Source organism: Scedosporium apiospermum (assembly GCF_000732125.1).
Source record: "Scedosporium apiospermum strain IHEM 14462 chromosome Unknown SEQ_SAPIO_0110, whole genome shotgun sequence".
NCBI lineage: Eukaryota > Fungi > Ascomycota > Sordariomycetes > Microascales > Microascaceae > Scedosporium > Scedosporium apiospermum.
The window spans coordinates 2,166,833-2,190,508 of record NW_015971811.1 but is presented as its reverse complement, the minus strand read 5'-3'; the positions used below and the strand labels follow the sequence as shown (position 1 = coordinate 2,190,508).

The window sequence follows — 23,676 nt, the reverse complement described above, 5'->3', positions numbered from 1 at the left end:
TGCCCACCTCCCTCTCGCTGGTCAAATTTCAGGAACCAAGCTTTGACTCCTGTAATACCGGATTCCCTAGAGGGATAGCCCGCCTACATTTCCGTCATGCTCCCTGGTAAGATCCTCTCAGGGGCTACTCATGCGCGGCAGATCTACAGGCCGCTCGGCTCAGAATCTCTGCTATAGTGAGGGAGGGATAGGTACACAACCACAACTACTGTTGGATTTTGGAGGAAGAATGTCTTGAAGAAAAACGTTTCCATTACCCAATTTTACAACCCTCCACCTAGAGACGTTAAGATTGGTTGTCTCGACATAAAAGTCCGTTTACCTCATCACTACAAATACAAGTACGAGGGACTTGGGAGAACATCTGGCAGATAGTCCCCCTGCTGCTTCTGCAGTCGCCTCTTTCCTGTTGTTGGAGCCAATTTGCACTCATTTTTTTCTCTCTCCGCTAAAAGAAAAGGTTGAAAGGAAAAGAAGAAAACAGGTTAAAGAAAAGGAACATAAAATAACGCTATGAGAAGGGAAAGGCGACAACTAAGGTTAGAAAAACAGGGGAAAATGTATATAAGAAGGATGAAAGAGTGAGAAACAATAACCAGGTAAATTGACTCGAGTTGTTAAGGCCACTCAATCAAGGAAGTTATGGAGAAACAAGAAGCCAACGGCTTAGAGGCCGAGGGCGGCATTGAAGGCATCAGCTGCGGCCTGGCCTTGTTGTCCCTGAGCGGCAGCCTGGCCAGTCTCGCATGCCTGAATCGTGGCATCATCAGCCTTGCAAGAGTCTCGGAGCCTTCCGCAGATGAAGCTGGTGATGATGTTGATGTTGAGAGCGGAGCCCTGGCTGAAGTCACCCTTGTTGTTGGGGGCGAAGGCAGCCTCCTTACGACCGTCGAGACCCTCGGCGAACTGGATAGTGGGGTCAGAGCACGAGCCAAAGTCAAGAGCACCGGCCTGTCGGAGCTTGACAATCTTACCGCGCTTGACCTTGGCAAGGTTACCCTGGGCAAGGCACTGATCCTCCTGAGCATCGCAGTCAGAAACGCTGGCATCAATCTGGCCAGAGTTGGCAGCATTGGCACAGGCGTTATGCTGGACAGCACAGGATCGCTGGATGGCAGCGCCAATGTTCTGGAAGGTCACTCCATTGGTCTCAAAGGGGCGGTTGGCATCGCCAGAGTCGCGGACCTCGGGGGCAGCGCCGCCGAGGTTGCCGCTGAAGGCCTGGAGATTGCCAGACGCAGAGGCGCTAGCACCATTGCTGGCACCGTCGCTGGAAGCGCTAGCCGAAGCCTCCGAGGAAGAGTCTAGTGACATTAACAGTGTTAGTAGTGAACAACCTCGCCATGTGTATGTCTAAGCTCTGAGCGTCCTTACCAGAAGCGGCAGCAGAGACTTGACCGGAAGCCATCTGGGCAGCCAAGACGTCCAGGTTCTCAGCCGCATCCGCGTCGGCCTGAGGAGCACCAGCACCCATGGCGTCAGAAACGGCCTGGTTGATCTCATCAATGGTGGCATCAGCGACGATCAAGTTCTTGGTGAAGATGCAGCCGACAGCATCGTCGTCGTCGCAAGTGTTGCCAGCGCCGGTGGGGTCGTTGACCTGAATGTCATCGATTAGCTCGTTTCACTTGACTCGGGGGGCGGGGGGCGGGGGGAGTAATAGCAGCTACATACATCACCGGGGGTGAAAGTGCCGGACAGAAGGGCCAAGGTGGGGTCAGCACCAACGCTCGCGAGCTGGACAGCGAGGTTGAGGACGATGTCCTTGTTGATCTGCTGGGCGTTGTCGGAGGCAGGATCCTGGTGCTGAGAGATGGCAGCGATCTCTGCGTTGTTGGCAGTCTCGTTGCAGTCCACGCTAGCAAGACCGACGGAGCCGGTGTTCTTCTCAAGGGCACGGTAGAGCAGGGCATTGGCGAGACCAGTGATTCGCTCATTCTCGTCGTCGAGCGCGAGGGCGTTGGTGAAAGCCTCGTCGGCAATGATCTGCTGGAGACAGTCCAGATTGGTCACGTCACCAGCACCATCGGCGGCGGCGGCGGCACCGAGGAGACCGAAGACGGGGTCAACAATGTTGAAACGGTTGTTGAGCTGGAGGATGTTCTGGGTGGCAGTGATAATGGACTGATGCGACTTCTCCTGAGGGACCTCGGCGGCGGCGAAGGCCACAAGGGCGGCCAAGATAGCGGCAGACTGCTTCATTGTGAGGACTGAAGTTGGTATAAAATAAATAAGATAAGAAGTAAGAGGGTCCAAAAAGGAGAGGCCGGCCCTGCTGTTTGAACAACGAAAGGAATGGAGAGAAAGAAAAAAAAAAAAGTTCACAGAACTAAGCGAAGAAGAATGAGAGAGACTGGGCCCGAAAACGACAGGAATGAGTGACTGGTGGAGAAGAGGAAAGAAGATGTGAGGCTTGAGGCGATCGCTGGCAGGACGGGAAGTCTTTATACAAACCTTATCGAGACACGGGACAGACCCTGAGATGAAGGGAGCGCCGGATGGCGGATCTCATGGCAAGCGAAACGGTCTCTTGTACAGGTGTCTCATGACGACCCTTGGCACGGCTCCGCTATCCATGAGGTCCATTGGCGGCGATCATAAGAAGGCAAGTGGACGAGCGAGGGGGGAGTGTTGATTCACTTGGCATTTCCTGGACTGAGGAAGTTGGGGTGGGGATACATCGGCTCCTCCAGCTCCGAGGGTCGCCGTCGCATCACTGACCGCGTGCGCATGCCGCCAAAACTTCCTACTCGTTCCTACTCGTAGAAGAGAATGTTCCGTGCGTAAAGAGGCAAGCTGAGAGATTGATGGGCTTTAGTTTTGGCAAGACTTTGAGCGACTATATTTCGCAGGTGTAATAATAACATGGGCGCTTGCCATTGACCTCGACCCGAGTCAAAATGATGAGAATGGAGGCCGATCACGGTACTCCATTGCGAAGACCCCATTAGTATTTCGAACCTATGTCGTATATCCACGAGATATTTCTCGAGATGCCGGTCTCCCGGTTGTCCCGTCTGGTCGCTTCCAGCTGAACAGGCATCGTCAAGAAGAAAGCTTGGCCACGGCGAAATATGTACCCAGTCTCCTCATCAAATTTGTCTCGGATTGGTTCAAAATCACTACTGGCAGAATAAAAGTGTGACCGAGAGTAATCCGTAGGCAATCCGTAGCTTGAAGAATTTTGAGGTTTCCTAAGGAAGATGGGAGGAAGACTCTTCGGTTCTGTCGGAGATCTTGTCCGATCAGACGGTGTTTCGTGCAACAGACGTCTCAACAAGCTCAAGCCGCTTTTGACTGGGCGTGTGATTGGCTGGAAGCCCGGGGCAGTTCTGGACCTGCAGCTGCCACAATTGATCGAGATTCCACCGCACCTTCTTCGAGCGGATTGCAACCCCCGCACTGTCGTTTTGTTGGATTAGTATGAGCCGGAGGCACCTGCTGAATAGGTAAACGCTCTTCCCCAGCTCCTCCATCCAATCCTTGTCTCCATACAAGTACATCGCCCTGGCCCTGGCCCCGGTCTTGTCAATGGACACTCGGGCCTTCGTCTCTCCTCTTGTCTGGAATCTGCAGTTTCGATCCAGTCTTCATCCTGACTTTGTTGGTGCCAGGTGCAAACATTCGCCGAAACACTCGGAGATTTCTTGTGACGTCCCCTGCAACACTCTCATCCCACCTCAGAATGCGCACGATGACAACGCAGGCAGAAACGATAGACCGTATTCATTGACTCACTTTCTTCATTCGCCATACAGCCGGTTGAGTCGTTTTGCGAAGTTGAATTTTGGCGGTAGAACACTTTTCCCCTATGTGCACACAAAGAGGTCAAGGTATCTCGAGATCTCGGGACCCGAAGCCGGACCCTTCCTATCGATGGCGACCTTACCATCCTCATCATGATCTTTTCCGAGCCTCAATAAGGCTTCTACGCCTACCACATATCAGCTGATGACGTCAATCCCTCTTTGCGCCCCTGTACGGCATTCCCTCGAGCATTGACGCATCCCACAGACCCATCTGCCCTTGGGTAGACGCGCGAAAGCCCCTGACCCAGGAACAAGTCCAGAACTTTCTGGCGTTGCCAAGGCTCCTCATTGACCCATAAATTGTGTTTCCGTCCATACTTTATCTGTCCCGTTTCTTTGACCAGGCCCTGTTTTGTCCAGGCTTCAGAAATATGTCCGTGAATCCGTGCTCCTTTCCTCCACTGCTTCTGACCCCCATCTTGATGGTTTCGATACCGATACCTGGGGTAGGGTTGCTTTCTTCAAGTTGACATGGTTCGAGGGAAGTGGAGGGTCGTTCGCAGGGGCCATCGAGTACGTATGTAGCCTTATAGATCTGATGAGATTGACTGCTCCTCTGCCCATAGATCCTTGGGACCCAGCAAAATCCCACCTCGTACAAGATTCCCTTATGGGACATGGACCCTATCATGCTCTCTTGAGGTCGCACCACATGTTAACCAGCGTGTAAGAGGATGATCCTAATATGACTAGATGGGCGGAAGAGCCCATGCCCCAGATCAACTTCCCCAGACGCTATGCCAGCCTACCTACTCAAGTCTTGACATGGTCCTGCTAATCTAGGATAGATACTTCCCCGGTGTTTCATTCTTTCGTCTGATCTAGATGATACTGTGACCGGAGAAGGGTCTTCTCGCCTAAATACGTTAGCTTTGACGAAATCGTGTATACCAGTCGCCAACGAATCGCTAGAGCCATGGACCAGAGATTCCGTTCGGGGTACCTCGGTAATGTTCGATAGTTAATAGTAGTCTCTGGACGGATGCCATCATGCCTAATGACGTGGGGGGAGCTAACCCTGTCGCACGATAGTGCCAGGGCATCAATCACTTCTGTTGCACAATAACAGCCTCATCCTGATCGACATATAACCCGTTAGATCCAACCCACGCGTGTGAAGCAGCATATTTCACTTCTACTCTCTCTAGCCCCCTTGACCCGTTGAAAAGTAGACTCTGACTAAGGCCTCTGGTTCGAGCTAGCCACTCTCCTCTCACCCTGCACTTCGACCAGGAGATTTACAGGGACCCAAAGAGAAGAAGGCAAAAGGTTAATAGGATCGTTTGCGTCCTCAATTCCACTTTCCTCTGATGTCTGGGCCGGATCTTCCTCGGCTGGACGCCTTCAGTTTCATACGGCAATGCGTCAACCCCTGCCCAGCCATTCATATTCGAAAGAGAAAGTCCATGACCACGCACTTGCTCACATCTTAAGGATAAGGTTTAGATTTGACCGCGATCACTGATAGACCCAGGTAAAACTCGAAAGTGGTTTAAGATTCGATCTCTTGTAGCATGCTTAACCAGAGCCGTGGGCGACTCGACGACCTTGAGGGCATAGATAATACTTATGCAATCATCTTGGCTTGCAGAGATCGGCAAACGAACATCATCAAATCGATAGGATACTACTTTCCATCGGTATCGGTGTCGGTACGAAATCAGTCGCCAAGCGACAGGAGGGTTGTAATCAAATATGAAAATCTCTTGATGCTCTTGAAATGTTCAAAGGTCAATAAGAAAATACATCCCGCAAGGTTTATACAGTCCTCGCAGGGTTGTTAGTATCCACGCCTGAGTCTCGAAAATAGATTTCGACACATGCCACCACTCGCCATGTTTGTGTCGTGAGATCGAGAAAAGCTGGTTTGTAAAGACAATAAAAAAAGGAAAGCTCTATTCGCAATGAAGTCCTGGGAGATAAGTCTTCCGTTTTTGACAGATATTATACAGCGATGTCTTTTTCTCTCTTAACCAATAACCAGCTTGCCGTCCTCGGGGAACTCGTACTCGGGGATTTCGAGGTTGAGAGGAGCGGGTCCCTTTCTTATACGTCCGGAGATATCGTAGTGAGAACCGTGGCAAGGGCAGAACCAGCCACCATAGTCACCAGCCTCGCCAATGGGCACACAACCGAGATGGGTGCAGACACCTATGAAGAGGCGGTATTAGCATCACGTGAAAATGACAAGTTCAAAGGGAGGTTCGGCAGGAAGTGAATCTCTCGCGCAATCAAGTTGCTCAACGGAGAAGAAACACCATCTAGATTCGGAAGTGAAGCAGGAAGCGTTTGTCCAGCAACATTGCCTCACAGGAACCCGTGAGTCGAGGTGGACAGAACGGGCGACACCGCCGAAAGCAGATCGGACAAAGAACCAGGGCGACATACCCAACATCACAAGCCACTCGGGCTTCTTGACACGGTCGGCATCATTCTCAGGGTCTCGAAGGGAAGCGATGTTGACCTTGTTGGCTTCGGCAATTTCGGACTCGGTTCGGTGTCGGATGAAAACGGGCTTTCCTCTCCACTTGATGATGACCTGAAGCGAAAAAAGAATTCGGTGAGTAAAACAAGTCCGGATGTGATTGATTATATTGATAATTGGTGGGATGAATTGTTGCCGTGACTTACGTTCTTGCCCTCGGGGATGGCATTGAGATCGACCTCAACCTTGGCCATGGCCAAGACATCGGCGGAAGCGGACATATTCTTCAGGAACTCTGTCAATCGCAAATGAAAAACGCACGTTAGCTCCCGAGTCCATTAATTCACCCGATGCATCATCAATTGGCTAGCTTGCTTCAAGCTGTGATGCCAATCCATTCCCATCACGCCACCTACCCTCAACGGTCGACTTCGCGCCGGCAGCCGAAATGGCACCCAAACCACCGACCATGAAGTACGAGAACAGCTTGTTGGTAGCGGGAGCCTTATCGGACATGTAGTTTCCGAAGTTGGGGATCTGGGCGCCCTTGCTCTGGCCCTTGAACGTCGCCTGGTAACCGTACGCGGATGGCGCCGCGGAGTCCTGAAGGCTTGCCGAGGTGGCCAGCGCTCGTACCGGCACCGAGGCGAGCGCCGTCTGCTTCGTCATGCCCCGGAGGCAGACGCGGGATGCGTTCGTCAAAGTCGCCATCGCGGACTGGGGAAGACGGCGGGAAGGAATTGGTGTTGCGGGGGGGTGGGCTTGGGGAGCGTGTCGTCCGTCGGTGGAAGGTTTATTTGGCTTCGATGAGGTCTTTTTCCCTTTTGCACATCGAAAATGATTTGGATGATGATTTTTGGACCTTGGTGCCTGAGGCATGTCAAAGCTCACGAATTGAACGCCTGTGATTGGCTAGGTTTGTCGTGGTACGATGCAAATCGAGACGAACCCGGATATTTCCGGCTAACAATTGGACAAGACCTTCCGTGCTGCCATAAATCCCGAAGATTTGCCGCTCTCAAGTCTCCATTTGTCCAGCTGACAGCTTCAAGTCAGGCTTCAGCTTCACAGCAGTGGGAATTGGGTTGCTTGAGAGAATAATATCTAAGAAAGCTCGGGAAAACATTCCGTTGCATAGCAGCTAGACTGTTGCTCCCCGAATCAATGAGGTCAGTCGTCATGGAATTTAGTGGGTTTAGTGGGTTTATTCTCAGAGGCGGCCCTTGCCCAGCAGGAATACTCAGACAGCGACGATATTAGCTTGGGTTCTATTGAACATCTGTTGCTTATGATCCGCTGGTTGCCCGTGCTTCTTCTATTAATGAAGCCGCCGTATTTCCTCAACAAGATTACGCATATCCTCCACGCTGGGACCCAAACCCTCACAGACCAATTCTTGTGTTTCCTCACTCATATCTAGGAATAGCTCGAGGAAACCACCATCCACGAACCTGAACGGGCCTTTATGTTCAGTTCTCTGCCTCGATTCTCTCCAAGAGGTGAAGTTTGTACCACCAGGTGACTCAACGAACTTGGCCAATTTAGATTGGAAGGCTAGAAGGAGGTCTTGATGCTGAGGGGAAATAGTGCCGAAGAGATAGATCCCGCCATCAACCTAAGAAGAAGAAACATTAGCAACATGGAACTCCTCACACAATTGCCTTTCATAAAAGTCAACAATGGGGCCCGCCTCTTACCGTTCCGAGGAAGGCTTTCGGCGCGATGACGGCATTTTTGCTCGACATAACGTTCAACGGTCGGATTCTGTTGACCTGCTCCCCAAGGTTCAAAGCACTCGTGATTTCCATCCTCTGGCGATCCTGTTCTAGGACCGCATCCGTTCTCTCTCTTAGCACCATGAGATTGCCGGCCGAGTCGGATTCTAACCAGGATTCATCCTCAATGTGGCAGACCGCCGTAGCCCATACTGGCTGGAGGTGTCTCGCTCGAAGCTGTAGTTTTGGTGGCGTTTTTCCAGAGCCGGGCTCGAAGTCGAGGAGCGTGAGGGACTTCATAACATCCGCCACGCCAATTATATTTCCGTTTATGCATATATCGATTGGATATGTGGATGCTCGGTACGCAATCAAGGATTGGAGATGTGCAGACGTGCTCGATTCCTCGATGTACCGGTAGATGATGACAGAGGTGGACAAGCCGGCGACAATTCGGTCTCCGAGAACACCTAAGGATTTACAAGCACCTTGTAGGAGTTTGGAAGTCACCTTAAAGAGCTTGCGATCACTGTCGACCCCCAGGACAAGGATTTGGCCGCCATGGGCAGGGGCATTGCCTGTTGTCGAGTCTGCGGAGATGCTGGTTCCTACAATGAACCGTTCCACCAGCTCTCCACTGGCATCTGGAAGCTCTGCCCGGATGATGCATTCTGGAAATTCATGGCCATCGGGGGTAGGTAATAGGTATGGCTCCCCAAGGAGCTCGAACATAACCTCATCTACAAGGCAGATACGAGTTTGCACAAGCTCCTCGGGGGGGTCTGTGGTTAGAGTCCGTACAAGACATCCCAGACCGAAGGCTTTGAGCGTGGGCGAATAAGCGAGCCGTCTCACCGTCTCTCCAAGCGGAAACGCATTGATCTGCGTCCTCCTCTCCGTATCCAGCTGTGATAACTTCAAGTGCGTGCCAGTCGCAATAATTATCGACTGCGGGTATGCCTCCGCGTCGAACGGCACCACGTATATGGCATCTTCCGCCGTTGTAGCCGAATATACAAGCCGGCCTTCCGAGCTATGAATCAAGCTAGCATGTTCAGTTGTCGCGAACACATTGGAAAATCCACCAGCCTCAGGAAGAATATGCAACCGAGGTGGCTGCGTTCCCAAAATAACAGATTTCCTCCCAGAGAGGGAGAAATCCTCCTTGGACACATTGAATGTGACAACGTGCCCATCGGCCATTGCAACGAGAAGCGTGGGTCCAGACACGTTAGGCGGGTGTACTTGCACCAGCACAGCGTCTCGGGGAACCGATGCGCTGCCTTCCGTCCTTGGTATACTCTCACCATGTATTGGCGCTAGGGTTTTCAAATCACACAGAGTGATGGACGCTGATTTCCAGAAGCCCACAACACCCACGTTTGGAAGTGTGGGAGATGCGTGTAGACATGCTATCTGATCATCCTTTTCCGACCCAGTGATTGGACTTAGCGTTTTGCTAACCGCTTTTAATTCCTCTCGCAGGCTGAGTGAAACGAGCTGCGTGCCGTTTACCGACAACAGAAGCCAATCATCGTTGGCGGAAGCAGTAGTGATCTCGGTTGCGTCCGGCGAGCCCTCATCGCCCCCCGTCTTAGGCGGCTCCCAGGATGAGGTGACAACACCACTTTCGGTGTCTAGTAAGATGACTTCGTTGCATGTGACCTGGAGTAACTGGCCAGAGGGCAAAGCTGATACCAGAATGGATCGCCGGTCTAGTTTCAGACCGCGAAACGACGTGAGCTCTTCAATCCCGCCGTCTTTATCGAATCTAAAAACACGGGTGTCGGTAATAGATGAGATGATCAAGATGTCTGTTTTATTTTCTCTGTTTGACGCCAGAGAGAAAAGCCCTTTGACATGGTTGAAGTCGTCGATAATGCCCAGGTCCTCAAGGCCAACACCGCTCCGAATGCTTCGCAAGCTTCCAGATTCAAACACTCCGCAGCCTGCAACGAGGCGCGCTTGTCCAGAAGAAAATGAGTTTCCGCCCTGACTGTCACCTTCCCGGTTACCCATATCCATAATAACAAAATCTAGTATGGGGGCATTGTTTGAGAAGGATGGGGGCGTGGCTGCCGGTTCTGCTTTGAGAGCATCGACATCAACGCGAATGAATTGGGAGTTACCATAGTGCGAGCCTACAAAAAGGAGGCAATCGCCCAAGTAAACCAGACTGGACGCCCTAGAAGTGGTAGCAGGGCCAAGGGGAGCGACTTCAATTCCGGTCACAACTGAACCATCGGTGGTAAGTGTGAGGAGAAATAATCGGCCGAAATCATCAGCCAGGAAGTACCTAGTCACGTCATAGGATCCCCAGGCAATAAATAAATCGCCCTCCGGCAAGGGGGACTCTACAGTAGTAAAATCCTGGGAATCGACGTAAAGTACACTGGTCTCCCCAACAACCAACACACCACCGAGATGCGGCTGGGCCCGTCTCGAAGATGATACGTTCCGGACATGGTACCGTTTGTTTTCATCTTCGACGATTGGCACTGGAATTAGAATTCTCGAAAGTTTGTCCGGGACCGTGAGGTCAAGTTGGCGCTCCCGAGGCTCGAACTTGGCGGCGATGGCGTGCCTATCATCGGCAGTGAGGCGATATATGGCAAGCTTCGAGTCCTCTTCGTCAATGCGGGTTTGGTATAGAAAGGCGATCCTCGGGCCAGTCTGGCTGTAGAGGAATGTGCTCGACTTTATAAAGAGCTCGGTCAGGCGCACTTGTTCCAAGAACTTGATGAAATGCTTCGAGTCTCCTCGATCTATGAGGCGGCTGATATTCAATACACCTTCCCAGACATGGAGCGCCATGAACCTTCCAGACGGGTCGACGACGCATTTGAATTGGCATTCAGCTTCTCGCATGTGGGGTTCGGACTGATCATGAAGTTCCTGAACGTTTTCGAGGAGCTGTCTCGTGGGGTTCCAGGCCAGGGTAAAGTACTCCTGGCGGTCGGTGCCCACAAAGAGAAGGTCGGTTTCGGACCCTTTTGGGCGGAGACGTTGAAGTACAGTGACGACACCAAATATGATTTTGGAGTGAACCAAGACCATGCCATCATCCTCGACCTTCCATATTTCGAGCCGATTCGACTTCCTGGATAGCACACGCGCGAGGAGTTAGATTAAAGAGCTATAGAGCCGCAAGAGCGCGAATTTGAGAGTAGAGTCATTCTGCGAGTGAGACTTACGCTAGAACCAGGCTCTTTCCTTCTATACCGGGAAGCAGGGCACTGATCGCATGTCGAATGCTGGTGGGCTTGTGGATTGGCGCAACATACGCCATATTGTCGAATATTGGAGATAGGGTCGGTAGGAATCGGCAGGGTGATGAAGATTTAGGACATCCTCAACTCTAGTGGAGGGGTCCTGACGCTAAATACGGGGCGCGAGGGGACACAGTCGACCTTACCGTTGTCTGAATAATTCAAGGTTCGAGATCCGCATCACGGATCGCGGTAGATGTGACGTCGGAGTTAAAAGCTTCAGAAATGCAATAATCCGATATTTGCATACACACATCCATTCGATTGTAACGACCACGCTGCTTCAACAAAATCAGAGCGAACGCTCTGAGAAACAATTATTCTAGATTTCGTTTGTAAATTGTTTAGATATACACCTATAATATCTTGTCGCTAGTGATCTGCCGTAAACGCATTAGAGAGATCGAGCTGTGTTCGAGTTGCGTAGACTCAACCGTCCCTCATCGAGGGCGGGGATGGTGTAAGTGTGGTCAGTTCCTGCCTCATGGAATCATCCGGGTCATGCTCATCACCTCTTAACGGCTCGAGACTAGGTGCCTACCTCAAGGCGACTGTTGCCTCTTAATTTCTACCTTGTGTCGATCTTTTTCTTCATCCAACCCTTGCAATTTCATAATAATTCAGCAAGGGTCCATCACTACTTATCATTATTCCAAATGGCACTCCGTACACCGTCCGAGTCTTCAGGCTCAGATGGCCATGCCTTCAGAGAGGATACCATTTCCGGATGTGCGACCGAGAGGAAGGATTCCCATCCTGCTCTTGACACTGCTCTTGGTTATGCCAGGCGTCACGATCTTGTGGTAGACTTCCGTCAAGCAACCTCTCAGGCAGTAGAGACAGTGTCCGAGTTCTTTCAACGATGCTACCACCCAGTTGACGATCACTCACTTACTGCCTGTGCAATCCCTTTGGCCGTTATAAACGATTCGCTCACCGAGGAGAGGACCAAGAATGGATTTCTCGAAGGTGTCCTTCAATTTACGGCAACTACGCCTGGCCTAGGCATATTACATGCCAACCTACGAGGGCAGACCACCAAGGCTTTATTATATGAACTTCCAATCTTAAGGAATGATACACCCTTAGATCTGATCCAAGAGCTAGACAGTATAGCCCGCAGGCGTCGTGTGAGATTGGCTCGCACGAGGTTGCCTTTAATACCCATCGATGAGACCGCCGATGAGGGACTTACATTCCCGCCCTGGGCTGACGGGCTCCAGATACATTTCGACAATAACTTGCAGACCGAGGAATTACAGAATATTATAGATCTGGAGTATTATGACTTCGGACGTCACTACGATACGCCTCGGATGGCTGATGCCATCTTGGAACTTATAAAGACAGGAGACTTGACTTCCAAGTTAGAAAAAGTAGGCCTCCTGGAGTCTCTGCTCTAACGATATGGCCACCAACTAACAACTGATAGCACCGAGTCAACCTCTTCACTCCCCCACTGGCACCATTGTCACCTAGCCGTAGCCCATTCGTTCCAGACAATGAGTCCTGCAAGGTCGGCTGCCTTTCAGCTCCACAATCGCTCCTCAGCGAGGATCTTATGCTTGTGGAGGAGCATTTGATAGCGCAATATGAACACCAAGGCCTGAATGATGCGGAAATGGAGAGCGTCTATGCGCCGCCGTCACCCCTTCTTCTGCCAAAAACAGACACACCCAAGCTATCGGATCTGAAAGTAGAAGTCCCATTACCGATGGTACAAACAGCTCCGCCAGCCGACACCGTCGATCCGTTAGTGAATGCATCGACACATGCAGTGGACGACTCAAAATCATTTCCCCTTAGAAGCCCAACCTCACAGTCTCCCCATTCCACCAGAAATGGACGGCACTCGGGCAATGATGCTCTTTCCAAGGAGGGTATAATTGGCCATCAAGTCTGCAGGATTGGAGAGACGGTTAACCGCCGCGCGATGCAAGAACGCCTATCCGATCTAGAGAGTCATCAGAGACTGCTCGTTCCTGTTTTAGACTTTGCCATCCCAGCCCCCGCTTGGACTAGTTTTTATGAGACACTGATGGCCGGCTTCAGAAGCAGGATTCTAACAAGTAGTCCGTCCTCATCAACGCATCGCCTGGCAGGACCTAAGTTGGAGAAGCTTCTCCGCTGGAATCCGTTCGCAAATTGCATGACCAAACCCAGTCTTCTCGACGAATTTCATCCGGGTGAGGGAGCAGAGCCATATTTGAACCCTGAAAAGGCCTTCCGCTTGATTTCGAAGACTGTCTCCAATCACAAAACTCTGATATTTCTGGGTGGTACTTGGGATCCTGGCGACGAACTTGCTATGCCGGCCCGGAAACTGGACCATGCAAAAATCTCGGGTCTTATCGTCACCCCAACCCGGAAGAGAGCCATATCGGATCCAGTGCCAACTCTGTCGCTCTCAAAAAGGATGAAGCCTGTCGAGCTGACAGGCGGGGTAAGAGAATGGAAACGACAAGAGCAAGAAGTCACGGAACAATTATTGTGTGACAGTAATGACTGTGGACCTCAAAGCCTGTTGGCTAGTTACTTGCACCATCGCGCACCCGGGAAGGTATATTCGACGAAGAGTGACTCCTTCTTCACGAAACTTGCTCCAGCACTTGACAACGGGAGGCATTCAGCAAATGATACTAAGAAAGCCCACCACAAAACTTATAGCCCTTTGCCGTTTCCCGACGTCGATTCGAAGGGCCTCGTGGGGAGATACATTGTCTCTATCACGCTCGGCAAGGGTGTACTTCATCACATTGAGAAGTTGGCTCCCCACATAATTCTATTCGATAGAGAGTTCAGTGACCAGTCACAGGTAGAGAATCCAAGCGCGCCTCCCCAGACGGAGGCCGACATCTCTTTGTCACCTCTCACCGGAATCATCGTTGCCAATTTCATTCAATTGCGACAGAAGCCACTTCCTGGACAGGACCAGGGAGCGCAAATCCGCGGAAGGATAGAACGAGCGGCGAATCTCTACCAAAACTTGATAGTTCTCATACCGGTGGACTACACTCCGCTTTCGAGTTTAACGCACGACGATGCTAAAGCTTACGCTGATTTCATCGCTTTCACAGCAACCGCGGGCATTTCCATCAACGTTTATCTGGTTGCAAGCGGAGACGAAGCCTTGGCCGCATGGATCACGTTCTCCATGAAGAAGTTCAGTCATGAGACGGATCGAGTATGCAGCCATCTTACCTTGGAGGAGAGTAGCTGGGAAAGGTTCCTCCGCCTGTCGGGTATGAATATTTATGCCAGCCAAGTTCTGGCCGGGAGTCTGAACACGAAATATGGAGCCAGGGGTCTGGCTAAATTTCTCCAGATGACAGTGGAGGATCGCATTGATGCCTTCGCAGATTTATTGGGCGGGCCGTATCTGATCGAGAGGACTGGCCGCTGGATGGATGAACGATGCAATTGAAAAGATCTTAAATTGTAAGATATGGTGTGGGCGTGATGGGTATCTATTTGTATGTACTTTCTGCTTGTTGCAGCTTCTTCTGATCAGCTCTGTTCTTTGCCATTTCATGACCAGTCGTACTCCATTATGAACTCAGACAATCAGGAACGAGGTATTTATCAGATAACACATTCCCATATTCGCAGGCTAGTGTCCGATGTAATGTTGCACGGAGGCATCTCAGGCACACCGTTGCGGTCGCGCCGTCCAACGTTTGATTCTATCGTGGCCTCCGACGGAGGGTCCCAGGTTCCCGCACTCGTAACAACGACAGAGCCTGATGGGTGAAGTATAGTGTTCGTGACCGGGGCATCGTGGGCTTTCCATCCCTTGGCCCTGACCGGCGTGATTTCAGATAAACCCCCGACATTATCCCACATCTTCACGGTTCCGTCTACCGCGCCTCCCCAGATCTCAAACTGACCAGCGGCCGAACCCTCAAGGGTTGACGCGAACGCGCCACAACCGAGGCGCATCTGCGTCATGGCATTTCTCGGCCCCAAACTCCCAAGCATGCGAGAACCTTGCCTGATATCGTAGACAATGAGACCGTTAGAATTGCGCTCGTTGAGAATGAGGTACCGCCCGCAGGGACTCCACAATGTCTGGACTATACCGCTGCCAACTGGCGCTTCTTTAGTTGCCGGATCAAGAGAGTCCGTCAAACACCAGTGAGAAATCGGTGTCGGAGTGCGGCGGTAGTCGTACAAAGCAACCCAGCGATTCCAGGATCCCGCGGCAACAACGTGTCCACCGCCGTCATCGGGGGACGCAGCTAGAGCCGCGATGGTTCCTTTCCACCCATGTATAGGACGACCTCTGGCGGAACGGTGTTCGCGCGGAATGGTTTCGAGAGTCATGTAGTGGCCATCCTCACCTTCGCGGGCGACGTCGAAGACATCCAGGCGGTTCGTCGAGCCGCAGAGGAATACAGATCCGGGTTGAGGCCATAGCATGGAGTTCGGTGCTATGTAAGCCTCCGTCTTGTCGTTGATGAGTTTGTAAGAAGCTATCTTGGAGCGGTTACGCTCATGGGGAAATAGGTGGTGTAGCTGGATGGGGTGGTCGATGGTAGCGACGAGGGCTGACTGGGAGGCGGAGTCGGCGAGGGAAAAGTTTGGGTTTGGGGCTAGGGAACGGATAGGGGCCTGGAGTCGTGTGTCTCCATGGGAGGAGAGGTTTTGGCAGGGAGAATCGTCGTCGAGGAGCGTTTGCGGCAGAACATAGGTTGCGAGGGAGTGGTCCCAGGTTGATGTGATGAGTGTAGTTCCGTCAGCGGAAAACTCGACCGTCCTGAACAGTTGTGGTACCAGGCTGTGACCATTATCTCCCGGCGGAGAGTCAGGGAATTCATCAGGGCATTCTGAGGGGCCCGTTGAAGCTAGGAGTCTAGGCGTTGGTGGCCTAAGAGTGTCGCCATCTCGAGCTTCCTGCCAGGATGGATCCGGCAAGCTAGGATCCATATTCCTTGTATCAAAAAGAGAAGAAGACAAGGCTTGATCTCAACCAAGCGTCACACACGCGCCAGTATACGACGTATTGATGATGGGACCCCTTGACCGAATTTAGTCCCTTCCTTCGTTTACGATCTAACCTTCGTGAAGCGACATCGTTGTCGTATCCTCTGGGATGGTGCAACCTGTGAATCTAGCGCCACATCCAACTTCCACCAACAGGACTGTTTCCTGACAAGAGGTGCTTCATACGCGTCTGGTACTTAAACGTTGTTTCCAACCAAACGGTCAAAGAATTGACTGTTAGTGAGTAGTGAGGTGAAGATCAAAGTGAAATGTCACATTTCCTTCACAAGAGTTCGTACTTTAATAATTAGTGGGCTTTTAGTGCAGGTGAGGCTTTGCATGCATCAACGGCTCAGCGTGGTGGCTAGTGAAAATCGATTATGTGGCGCCTATAGTCTCCACTATCATTTTCCTAGTCTCCCTCCGGAAGATGCTCCGAGTCGGTTGTGGGGCACCCTTGGCATCGATATGGTCAGTGCGTCGGTGACTCAGCGGAGCTAGTTTACTGTGCAACTCTGGACTGAGTGCGTTTGATCAGGAACGTCATAGGCCAGCTCCAGCGCCCTGTCACCTTTGACTGTGTCTCACTTTCAGCCCAGGGCTGCCAGGCTGCCAGCTCCAACTGCTTGGCCGGCAACAATCCACCACATCGACCTGTCGATTATTTGCTGACGACCGAGAGCAATATTTTTCTCCTCCATCGGGAAACACGACTATATTTACGTGGACAGTATATATTGTCCTGTTGCCAACGAGGCACCCCGAATCGTTGCCGTTTACCCCAAACCCCTCCGGCCTTTCCCCAATCATCGCCTTTCCAATTGGGCAGGCAACCTTCCGATCACTCCGGACAACCTGAACATACATCAATAAGACTCGAAGGGCTTCAACACACTTCTCGCTGAGATGGCTTCTCAAAGCCCCACGGTAGAGCGTATGCTCTTCGACGTGGGTGATAGATGCGCGAAGATGAGGGATCCGAACTACGTCAACCTGGTTGTTTCAATGTACGCCCCATCCGCCCATCTACAGCCCCTTCCACAACCCATGACCGACCTTGAAAACAACTCCAGCCCAAAAGACGGCATGCTAACAAGCTGGCAGCATTATCCTCATAGGTCTTCTCATATCTTACCTCCCTCAGCATTATCGAATCATATCCCGTAGAACCGCCGAAGGCATCTCACCATACTTTGTCCTTTTGGGAACGACGTCGGCCACATCAGGGTTCGCGGCAATCCTTACCGTGGAGCCCTCGCGGCAAGATATAGCGTGTTGCAAACACGTTGAAACGTTGGAGTGCTTGGCTGGGCTGCTGGGCATTGCACAGTTGGGTGTGCAATGGATCTGCTTCTCGCTAATGTGAGTTCAAACAAATCCACCCCTCTTTTCCCCTCTACACCTGACCACGTCCGACGCATTTTCCTCCTCCCTCCCCTCCCTCCCACTCGCGTCTTTCGTGGCGTCACCGTTGCGCTGTTTCACAGCGTGTGCATAGACTAACTTCTCTGTTCGGTAGCCTGGTTCTCTTCCTCGTCTTCTTCCGATATGACGAGGCTCGGGTGCCTGATGAGGAATTAGTTGAGGAACAACCGAAATGGCAGACGGCCATTTTCGTCGCTGCCGGTTGCCTCGTTCACGGTCTCCTCGTTATCGCCATCACAGGAGTCTTCAGCATTGCACTCCCAGGGAAGCTTCAACTATGGGCCAATTTCCTCGGAATGATGGCCAGCGCGTTGGCTGCTGTGCAGTACCTACCTCAAATACGTACAACATATACCCTCAAGCACGTAGGAAGTCTGAGCATTCCCATGATGTGCATCCAGACGCCAGGCGGCATCGTGTTTGCTGCCAGCCTGTTTACGCGGCTGGGCTGGGAGGGTTGGAGCACCTGGTCCATTTACATCCTGACGGCTATCATGCAGGGCATTGTTCTTGTGATGGGAGTCTACTACGAATACAATAGGCCTTTGGAGATTCTGACATCTCCGCCACTCAGTCCCGTGTACAGGCCCAGGCGGCCTGGTCCAAGCAGGACGTATTCGGAGGGTTGGGAAGAGGGACTGCCGGGCCCTTATACTGCACACCCTGAGCGATACGCAGACACGCCCGAGGAGTTTGAGCGTCTCCAGGCCAGGGAAGACAGGCAGGTGGAGCGGGAAACTCAACCGTTGCTGAAACCGGGAGGTATTGGGCACGCGCATAAACACGGAGCATCTTACAACTCGACACGGAACTGAGCGCTGTGTTCCTCTTTTTATAGTCGTTTTTATTCTTTCCTGTTTTCTTCACTTTGTACTTGGGGAGTCTCTTTTGCAATTCTCCGGAGCGGATAAACCTTATTCATCATGCTCGAATCGGTTTTTATTTTCCTGTTTGCGTCGTGTCTTTGCGATTTGCCGTCTTCTCTCTTTCTATAGTTTGAGTGTGAGAATCTGTGGGATTTCCCCGAAAAAAGATTTAAGGGTGAAGATCGGAACAAGACATCTAGCAGTGTACTATATAACTTTAGAGCTCTGGGAAGTTTGGGAACTACGGTTGATTAGTTTGGGAAATCTTTAAAGCGAATCTAATTTTCTTTCATCCTCTTTTTGCTCCTCTTTTCGCCCTACCACTTGAAGTTCTTTTCTGGATCTGAATTATCAATGATGTTGTGCTTGATATCACCAAAGCCTGAATCTGGCGGCAACTTGTGCTTGTTGCCATCTAACTGGTCTTGCAGATGTACCAGTATGGACCATAGTCCATCCCACTCCGCTCTTGATTTTCTCGAGTTCCCTTGACGGAAACATTCGATGGTGGAAGAGTGCCGACTCCTGAATCGCCTGGAAGAACAGTCATTCTTTATGCACTTTAGCAACATTCTCCTCTGTCCCACGCAGCTTTTAAATGCTGAACGGCCGGTCTCGGTAGTCCGAGCGCAAGGGTCGAGCTCTACTTCGTAGAAGAAGCTCTATAACTTGAATTTCCTGTATGAACTTCCCCAGGATCCCAATTCTAAGGCGGGGGGTGGACGTGGATTGGAATTGGGGTTCCAGGATGTCTAGAGTCCAGCAGTTGCACCGCTCCTCGCGTGAGACTCCCTCGACTCAACTTTGAGGGATAGACAGAGGTACTATCCGGGGGTGTGTACACGTCAAGAGTTGGGCAAGCAGGGCTACCCTCGCCTAGCTTGCTAGCTGGAGTGTTACTATCTGACAGGCCGAGAGAATTGACGTCCCACCTGAACCAAACCCACGGGAGGCGAACAGGAAGCGAAGTTCCTTTTGGTCCATTCTTTTCTGTGTCTTCTCTGCATTGCCCCTTCGTCCCAGGACAAGGTAACATGCAGGTATTTGTCTCTGCAATGTTAAAGGTAATGCTGGGATCAGGGTTGTGCTGTGTTCTGCGAAGTAACCCTTTTGCAGAACTGCCGTTCTGGGGGTCGAAGCAATGGGGTCGACGCCAAGACGTCTGTTCTATAGGAAGCTTGGGAGAAATATCAAAATGATTTGAGATGGATTCGACGATGATTTGAACTTTCCCTTCGCTGCCCGATGGTCGTGTACCAAAGTGACCCGCGATCTGGTTGTATGGCGACTCTTATTGCTTCCAATTCATTCGCGGCGAGCATGCAAATCCGGAGAACACACTGATCAATTAATCCCATCCCTCAATCACTCCATGTAAGTTGGCATGACCAGACATCTCCCATCTCTGAATCCTGTCTTGTAATATCAACTTTTCGCCTCCATTTCGCCCCCGATTTCTAGCGAAGAAATTCTTTATTCCATCATCTATTCTCTGTTGCATATGCGTACGAAACATCTACATTCCTCGGAGCCCTCGAGTTCAACTTTTCGGGGTCTCGCACATTCCGCCCTTGGCATCGTGATCGTCCGGCTTCTAGAGCTGCATTAACTGTGGCTGGCTTGGCGTCAAGAGTCCGCTACACTTCCATCAAACCTCCCACCCCAGAAAAGTGTCGCTTATCGAGAGATCGTCCTTTCTTTCTTCGCCTTTTTTTTTTTTCTTCCAATGTCAGTGTCGAAATCAGACGTAGGCCCGCCATTGTCGGATCGAAACATTCTTCTGTAATTCCCCGTTTTGTCCAGTACACACAGACACAAAACGAGCCAGGGGTTCCCTTGATCAGCCTTAACTGCGCACATCCAACGCCTCAGCCCCTCTTGATCGACGTGGTGGAACATGGACGCAGGAACGATAACGTCTCAAGGCTGTTAATCCAACCAACCACGGAACGCCGCAAATAGACGGACCCGTCACACGGCACCAGCCGATCTCGTCTCGTAAATAGGGCGCGGTAGGCCACCGGCCGCCCCAGTAGACGAGGACATTACGAGCAAAGAAACGTCCGGAAATGTCAAGTGGCGGGGTGTTCGATGCGGGGACCGTGGGGACCGCTGGTAAGGATGGGTGTGAGTGAAGTGACGATGGCCACAAACCCCCATGTCATCTGGCTCTCTCCATTGGCTTCAGGACATCTTTTATCTGTTTCCTCCTCGGTTCTGCACGATTGACAGGTCATGTCCCGAGGGTGTGAGCGGATCGGACTTGAAGAAAAAAGAAACTCCCTCCCTCGGGATGCTTCAGGCTCCTCGCAAGCTCGTCTTTCCGTCTTGGTACCCTGAGAGCATCTGGGATACCATCGAGGTCTTCCTCTCATTTGATCTCTCATCCCTCTTTTCTTGGTCCCCACGAATATTTGGCGCGGTTAATTGCGTTCATTCGCTTCCGTTTTTGAAGAGTTTCAACTACATCCCCATCATCTAATGCTTCGTTCCCCAGAAGGTAGATCCGTCACTTACATCCTGCACAACCACGGTTGCACATCTCGTTTAACACCACCCATCGCCTCTCCCTTCTCCCCCCACACACACTCTTTTCTCTTTCCTCTCTTTTCGTTTGTTAGATTTTTTTCTCCTCTTCCAACTTTTAGCTTCTCTTCTGATGCATACTACGCTTCTCACGTTCCTTACCTTCGTTTTTGAACAAGACTATTACTAGACCGTCGGGGTTTTCTAGGTCGCCCCATTTCAAACATCTACTTGACCTACCTTCTTTCTTTCTCTTTTTTTTTTTTTTTTTTTTTTTTTTTTTTCTTTTTTTTAACATCCTAGCCTTCAACGTTCTTTCTGCATCACCTTCGTTCGCGATGCGCCTGGAGCGACGCAGCAGCCCGCCCTGCCCGGGAGCCGACGGCCAGGAAATAGGAACCACCGGGCTCAAACTAGTCCTGGCGTGCGGAAAGACTCTCGACGGCGAGGTCATCGGCACCCCCGAATCCACGACCCTGAGCCAATGTGCCGACTTCTGCGGTACTTTCCACCCGCGATGTGAGGGATTCAACTATAGCGACGCTGACGGGTGCCAACTTATCGGAGTACCTGCCTCGGGCGGGGATATCCCGGTGCGACAGACCCGTCTCACAGACTCCGGAAGGGCGAGGTACCCCACGTTAGCGCAATCCTCATGTCGTGATGGTAAACAGCTCACGCAGGGGAGTGCCGGTTCGTTCGACGCCAAGTGTGGACAAGTTATCAATGGCGGAGACCTTGTTCAAAGACATCACCCGACGTTTGATGCGTGTTCGGCGGATTGTGGGGCGACGGCAGGTTGTGTGGCCTTTTCGTACGAGGCTTCCATGTCCAGGGGATTCAACAACTGTTACCTGAAGAGCTCGGTCCCGAGCGGTGGAATGAGCTTCGTCGATGGTGTCGATACTGGGCTTTTTGCCGCTGCAGTAAGATTATTTTCTCCCTATCTAGGCTCTAGGGCCTTTTGTTTTCGATATCATAACTATGTACTATGTCGACTTACACCTTTTTCGTGTCTGTAGAATGCCCAAGCCCCACAATCGGGCGTACCAGCTCCAAGCGGCTTCATGACCATTGTTCCCGCCAACAACGCAATCGAAACGCCCACCGGCAACCTTGCGGCCAATCCCACCCCTGTCACTCCTATCGGAGATATCTCCCAAGGAGGCAGCCCTGTAGACGGAAACCCCGTCGTCAGTGTCACCCAGGTCGTCACTTTGCCTGCCGATTCCAACAACGACGGGGGCAACGGCGGGTCCGCCAGCCTCTAGTGGGTAGCCGCACCCGTTGTAGGCGGCATTGCCGCTTTCCTCGTTGTCATTGTGCTGGTCATCATGTTCCGCAAGAGGAGAAACAACAGCCGGGGCTCTTCTTCTGGAGGCTCATGGAAATCAGTATTCGGACTCGGCAGTGGTAAGAGCAGAGCGCCGCCCATGCAGGGTGGGACGGGGGGTATTCTGGGTTCTTCGAGGACGAGCTCCATGCAGAGGCTAGGGTCGAGTGACGGCAGATCAGTCCCCGTTTACGAGGTCAAAGGGGGGAAGGTGGCCTTGAGGGAAACCACAACGGAGGTGCAGAGGCCGATGACGGGTCTTTTTAGGAGTAATTAGTGAGTGAGCCCGGGAGATGTCACGGACATGACGCTCTCGGTTTGTGTGTGTTCGTGGGTGCGGGTGTTCTTTGGTCACAAGATTGCAAAGTTAGCGACAGGATACCAAATCGGCGGGAAGGATGGCGAAGGGAGTTTGGTTTTGTGTTTCCTTATTGTCGTCGTCACCGTCATCATCATCATCATCATCATCATCTTTCTCATTTCTTCTTCTTCTTTTTCTCCCATTCGTCCCGACGTCGCATATTTTATACGTCGGGAATGTAATGGGAGCCGGTCTAGGGGGTACACTTCATGGCGCTTTTAATGGATCACAGCTTGGCCTGGGCGGATCTTGAAAAACACCAGTCTGGAGGGCGCAAATCCCTCATTTTGTCTCTTCACTTCCTTTTTCCTTACCATTTCATTTCATTTTTTTCTCCCTTTGTTTTTTATCCACTTCTTTTCCACCTCTTTTTTTCTCTTCTTGTCTATCACTTGTTCCTTTTTTTTTTCCCCCCCTTGGCTTTCAATTGTTTGCTTTCCTATCCCCATCTGGAGCGAGTTAGGAACCTCCAGGTAAGAGAGGTAAGAGGGCTTGGAGGAGGAAAACCTGGCGCGTGGAGGATACCCCTAGTTGTAAATAATAGTCATGGCACTATTTCTAGTTGCATATCACTTGCGAATAGCGGTTCCAGCGCATGTATAGATGAAAAAGATCAATATCACCGATTAATGTCGATAAGCCTCAACTGCCTCAACTGCCTCAACTGTAGCATTCTCTTCCTCAAAACGTTGAAATATTGATATCAGTGAGACAACGTGAAATAACTCGACAATTCTCTATAGATATTGTCACTTAGAAGTATCAGTCATATTTCGAAAACTTCATTCTTCGCCGAGGGAAGACGGCACCGATAACTTCACTCAATGGCATCAACTGAAGCCTCTGAGATCGGAGATTACTAAGGCGAGGCAGTGTGGAAATGACGTGTGGGACAAAGAAGCAACAGGACGGAAAAGCACTGCATCTGTTTCTCGACACAACCCCTCCCCGAAAAACAGTGGCT

At 51.4% G+C, this 23,676-nt stretch overlaps 5 protein-coding genes and 1 pseudogene across 5 annotated transcripts; 2 read left to right on the top strand and 4 right to left on the bottom strand.

The window, feature by feature from the left end:
* Positions 1-666: 666 nt before the first annotated feature.
* SAPIO_CDS7530 (uncharacterized protein) lies at positions 667-2,202 on the bottom strand (the record flags this gene model as incomplete). Its single annotated transcript, XM_016789376.1, has 3 exons — positions 667-1,304; positions 1,375-1,600; positions 1,675-2,202. 3 exons carry the CDS (start codon positions 2,200-2,202, stop codon positions 667-669), a joined length of 1,392 nt encoding a protein of 463 aa, XP_016641203.1.
* A 3,576-nt stretch (positions 2,203-5,778) lies between these two features.
* Positions 5,779-6,945, bottom strand: SAPIO_CDS7529 (Ubiquinol--cytochrome-c reductase; the record flags this gene model as incomplete). Its single annotated transcript, XM_016789375.1, has 4 exons — positions 5,779-5,960; positions 6,198-6,348; positions 6,441-6,529; positions 6,651-6,945. 4 exons carry the CDS (start codon positions 6,943-6,945, stop codon positions 5,779-5,781), a joined length of 717 nt encoding a protein of 238 aa, XP_016641202.1.
* A 607-nt stretch (positions 6,946-7,552) lies between these two features.
* SAPIO_CDS7528 (uncharacterized protein) lies at positions 7,553-11,238 on the bottom strand (the record flags this gene model as incomplete). Its single annotated transcript, XM_016789374.1, has 3 exons — positions 7,553-7,849; positions 7,932-11,049; positions 11,144-11,238. 3 exons carry the CDS (start codon positions 11,236-11,238, stop codon positions 7,553-7,555), a joined length of 3,510 nt encoding a protein of 1,169 aa, XP_016641201.1.
* Positions 11,239-14,800: 3,562 nt separating this feature from the next.
* SAPIO_CDS7527 lies at positions 14,801-16,144 on the bottom strand (annotated as a pseudogene; the record flags this gene model as incomplete).
* Positions 16,145-17,107: 963 nt separating this feature from the next.
* On the top strand, positions 17,108-18,441 carry SAPIO_CDS7526 (uncharacterized protein; the record flags this gene model as incomplete). The annotated part of the gene is made up of 2 exons (XM_016789373.1): positions 17,108-17,208; positions 17,721-18,441. The coding sequence occupies 2 exons, from the start codon at positions 17,108-17,110 to the stop codon at positions 18,439-18,441; spliced, it is 822 nt and encodes a 273-aa protein (XP_016641200.1).
* Positions 18,442-21,356: 2,915 nt separating this feature from the next.
* Positions 21,357-22,628, top strand: SAPIO_CDS7525 (uncharacterized protein; the record flags this gene model as incomplete). Its single annotated transcript, XM_016789372.1, has 3 exons — positions 21,357-21,944; positions 22,041-22,288; positions 22,379-22,628. The coding sequence occupies 3 exons, from the start codon at positions 21,357-21,359 to the stop codon at positions 22,626-22,628; spliced, it is 1,086 nt and encodes a 361-aa protein (XP_016641199.1).
* Positions 22,629-23,676: the final 1,048 nt, after the last annotated feature.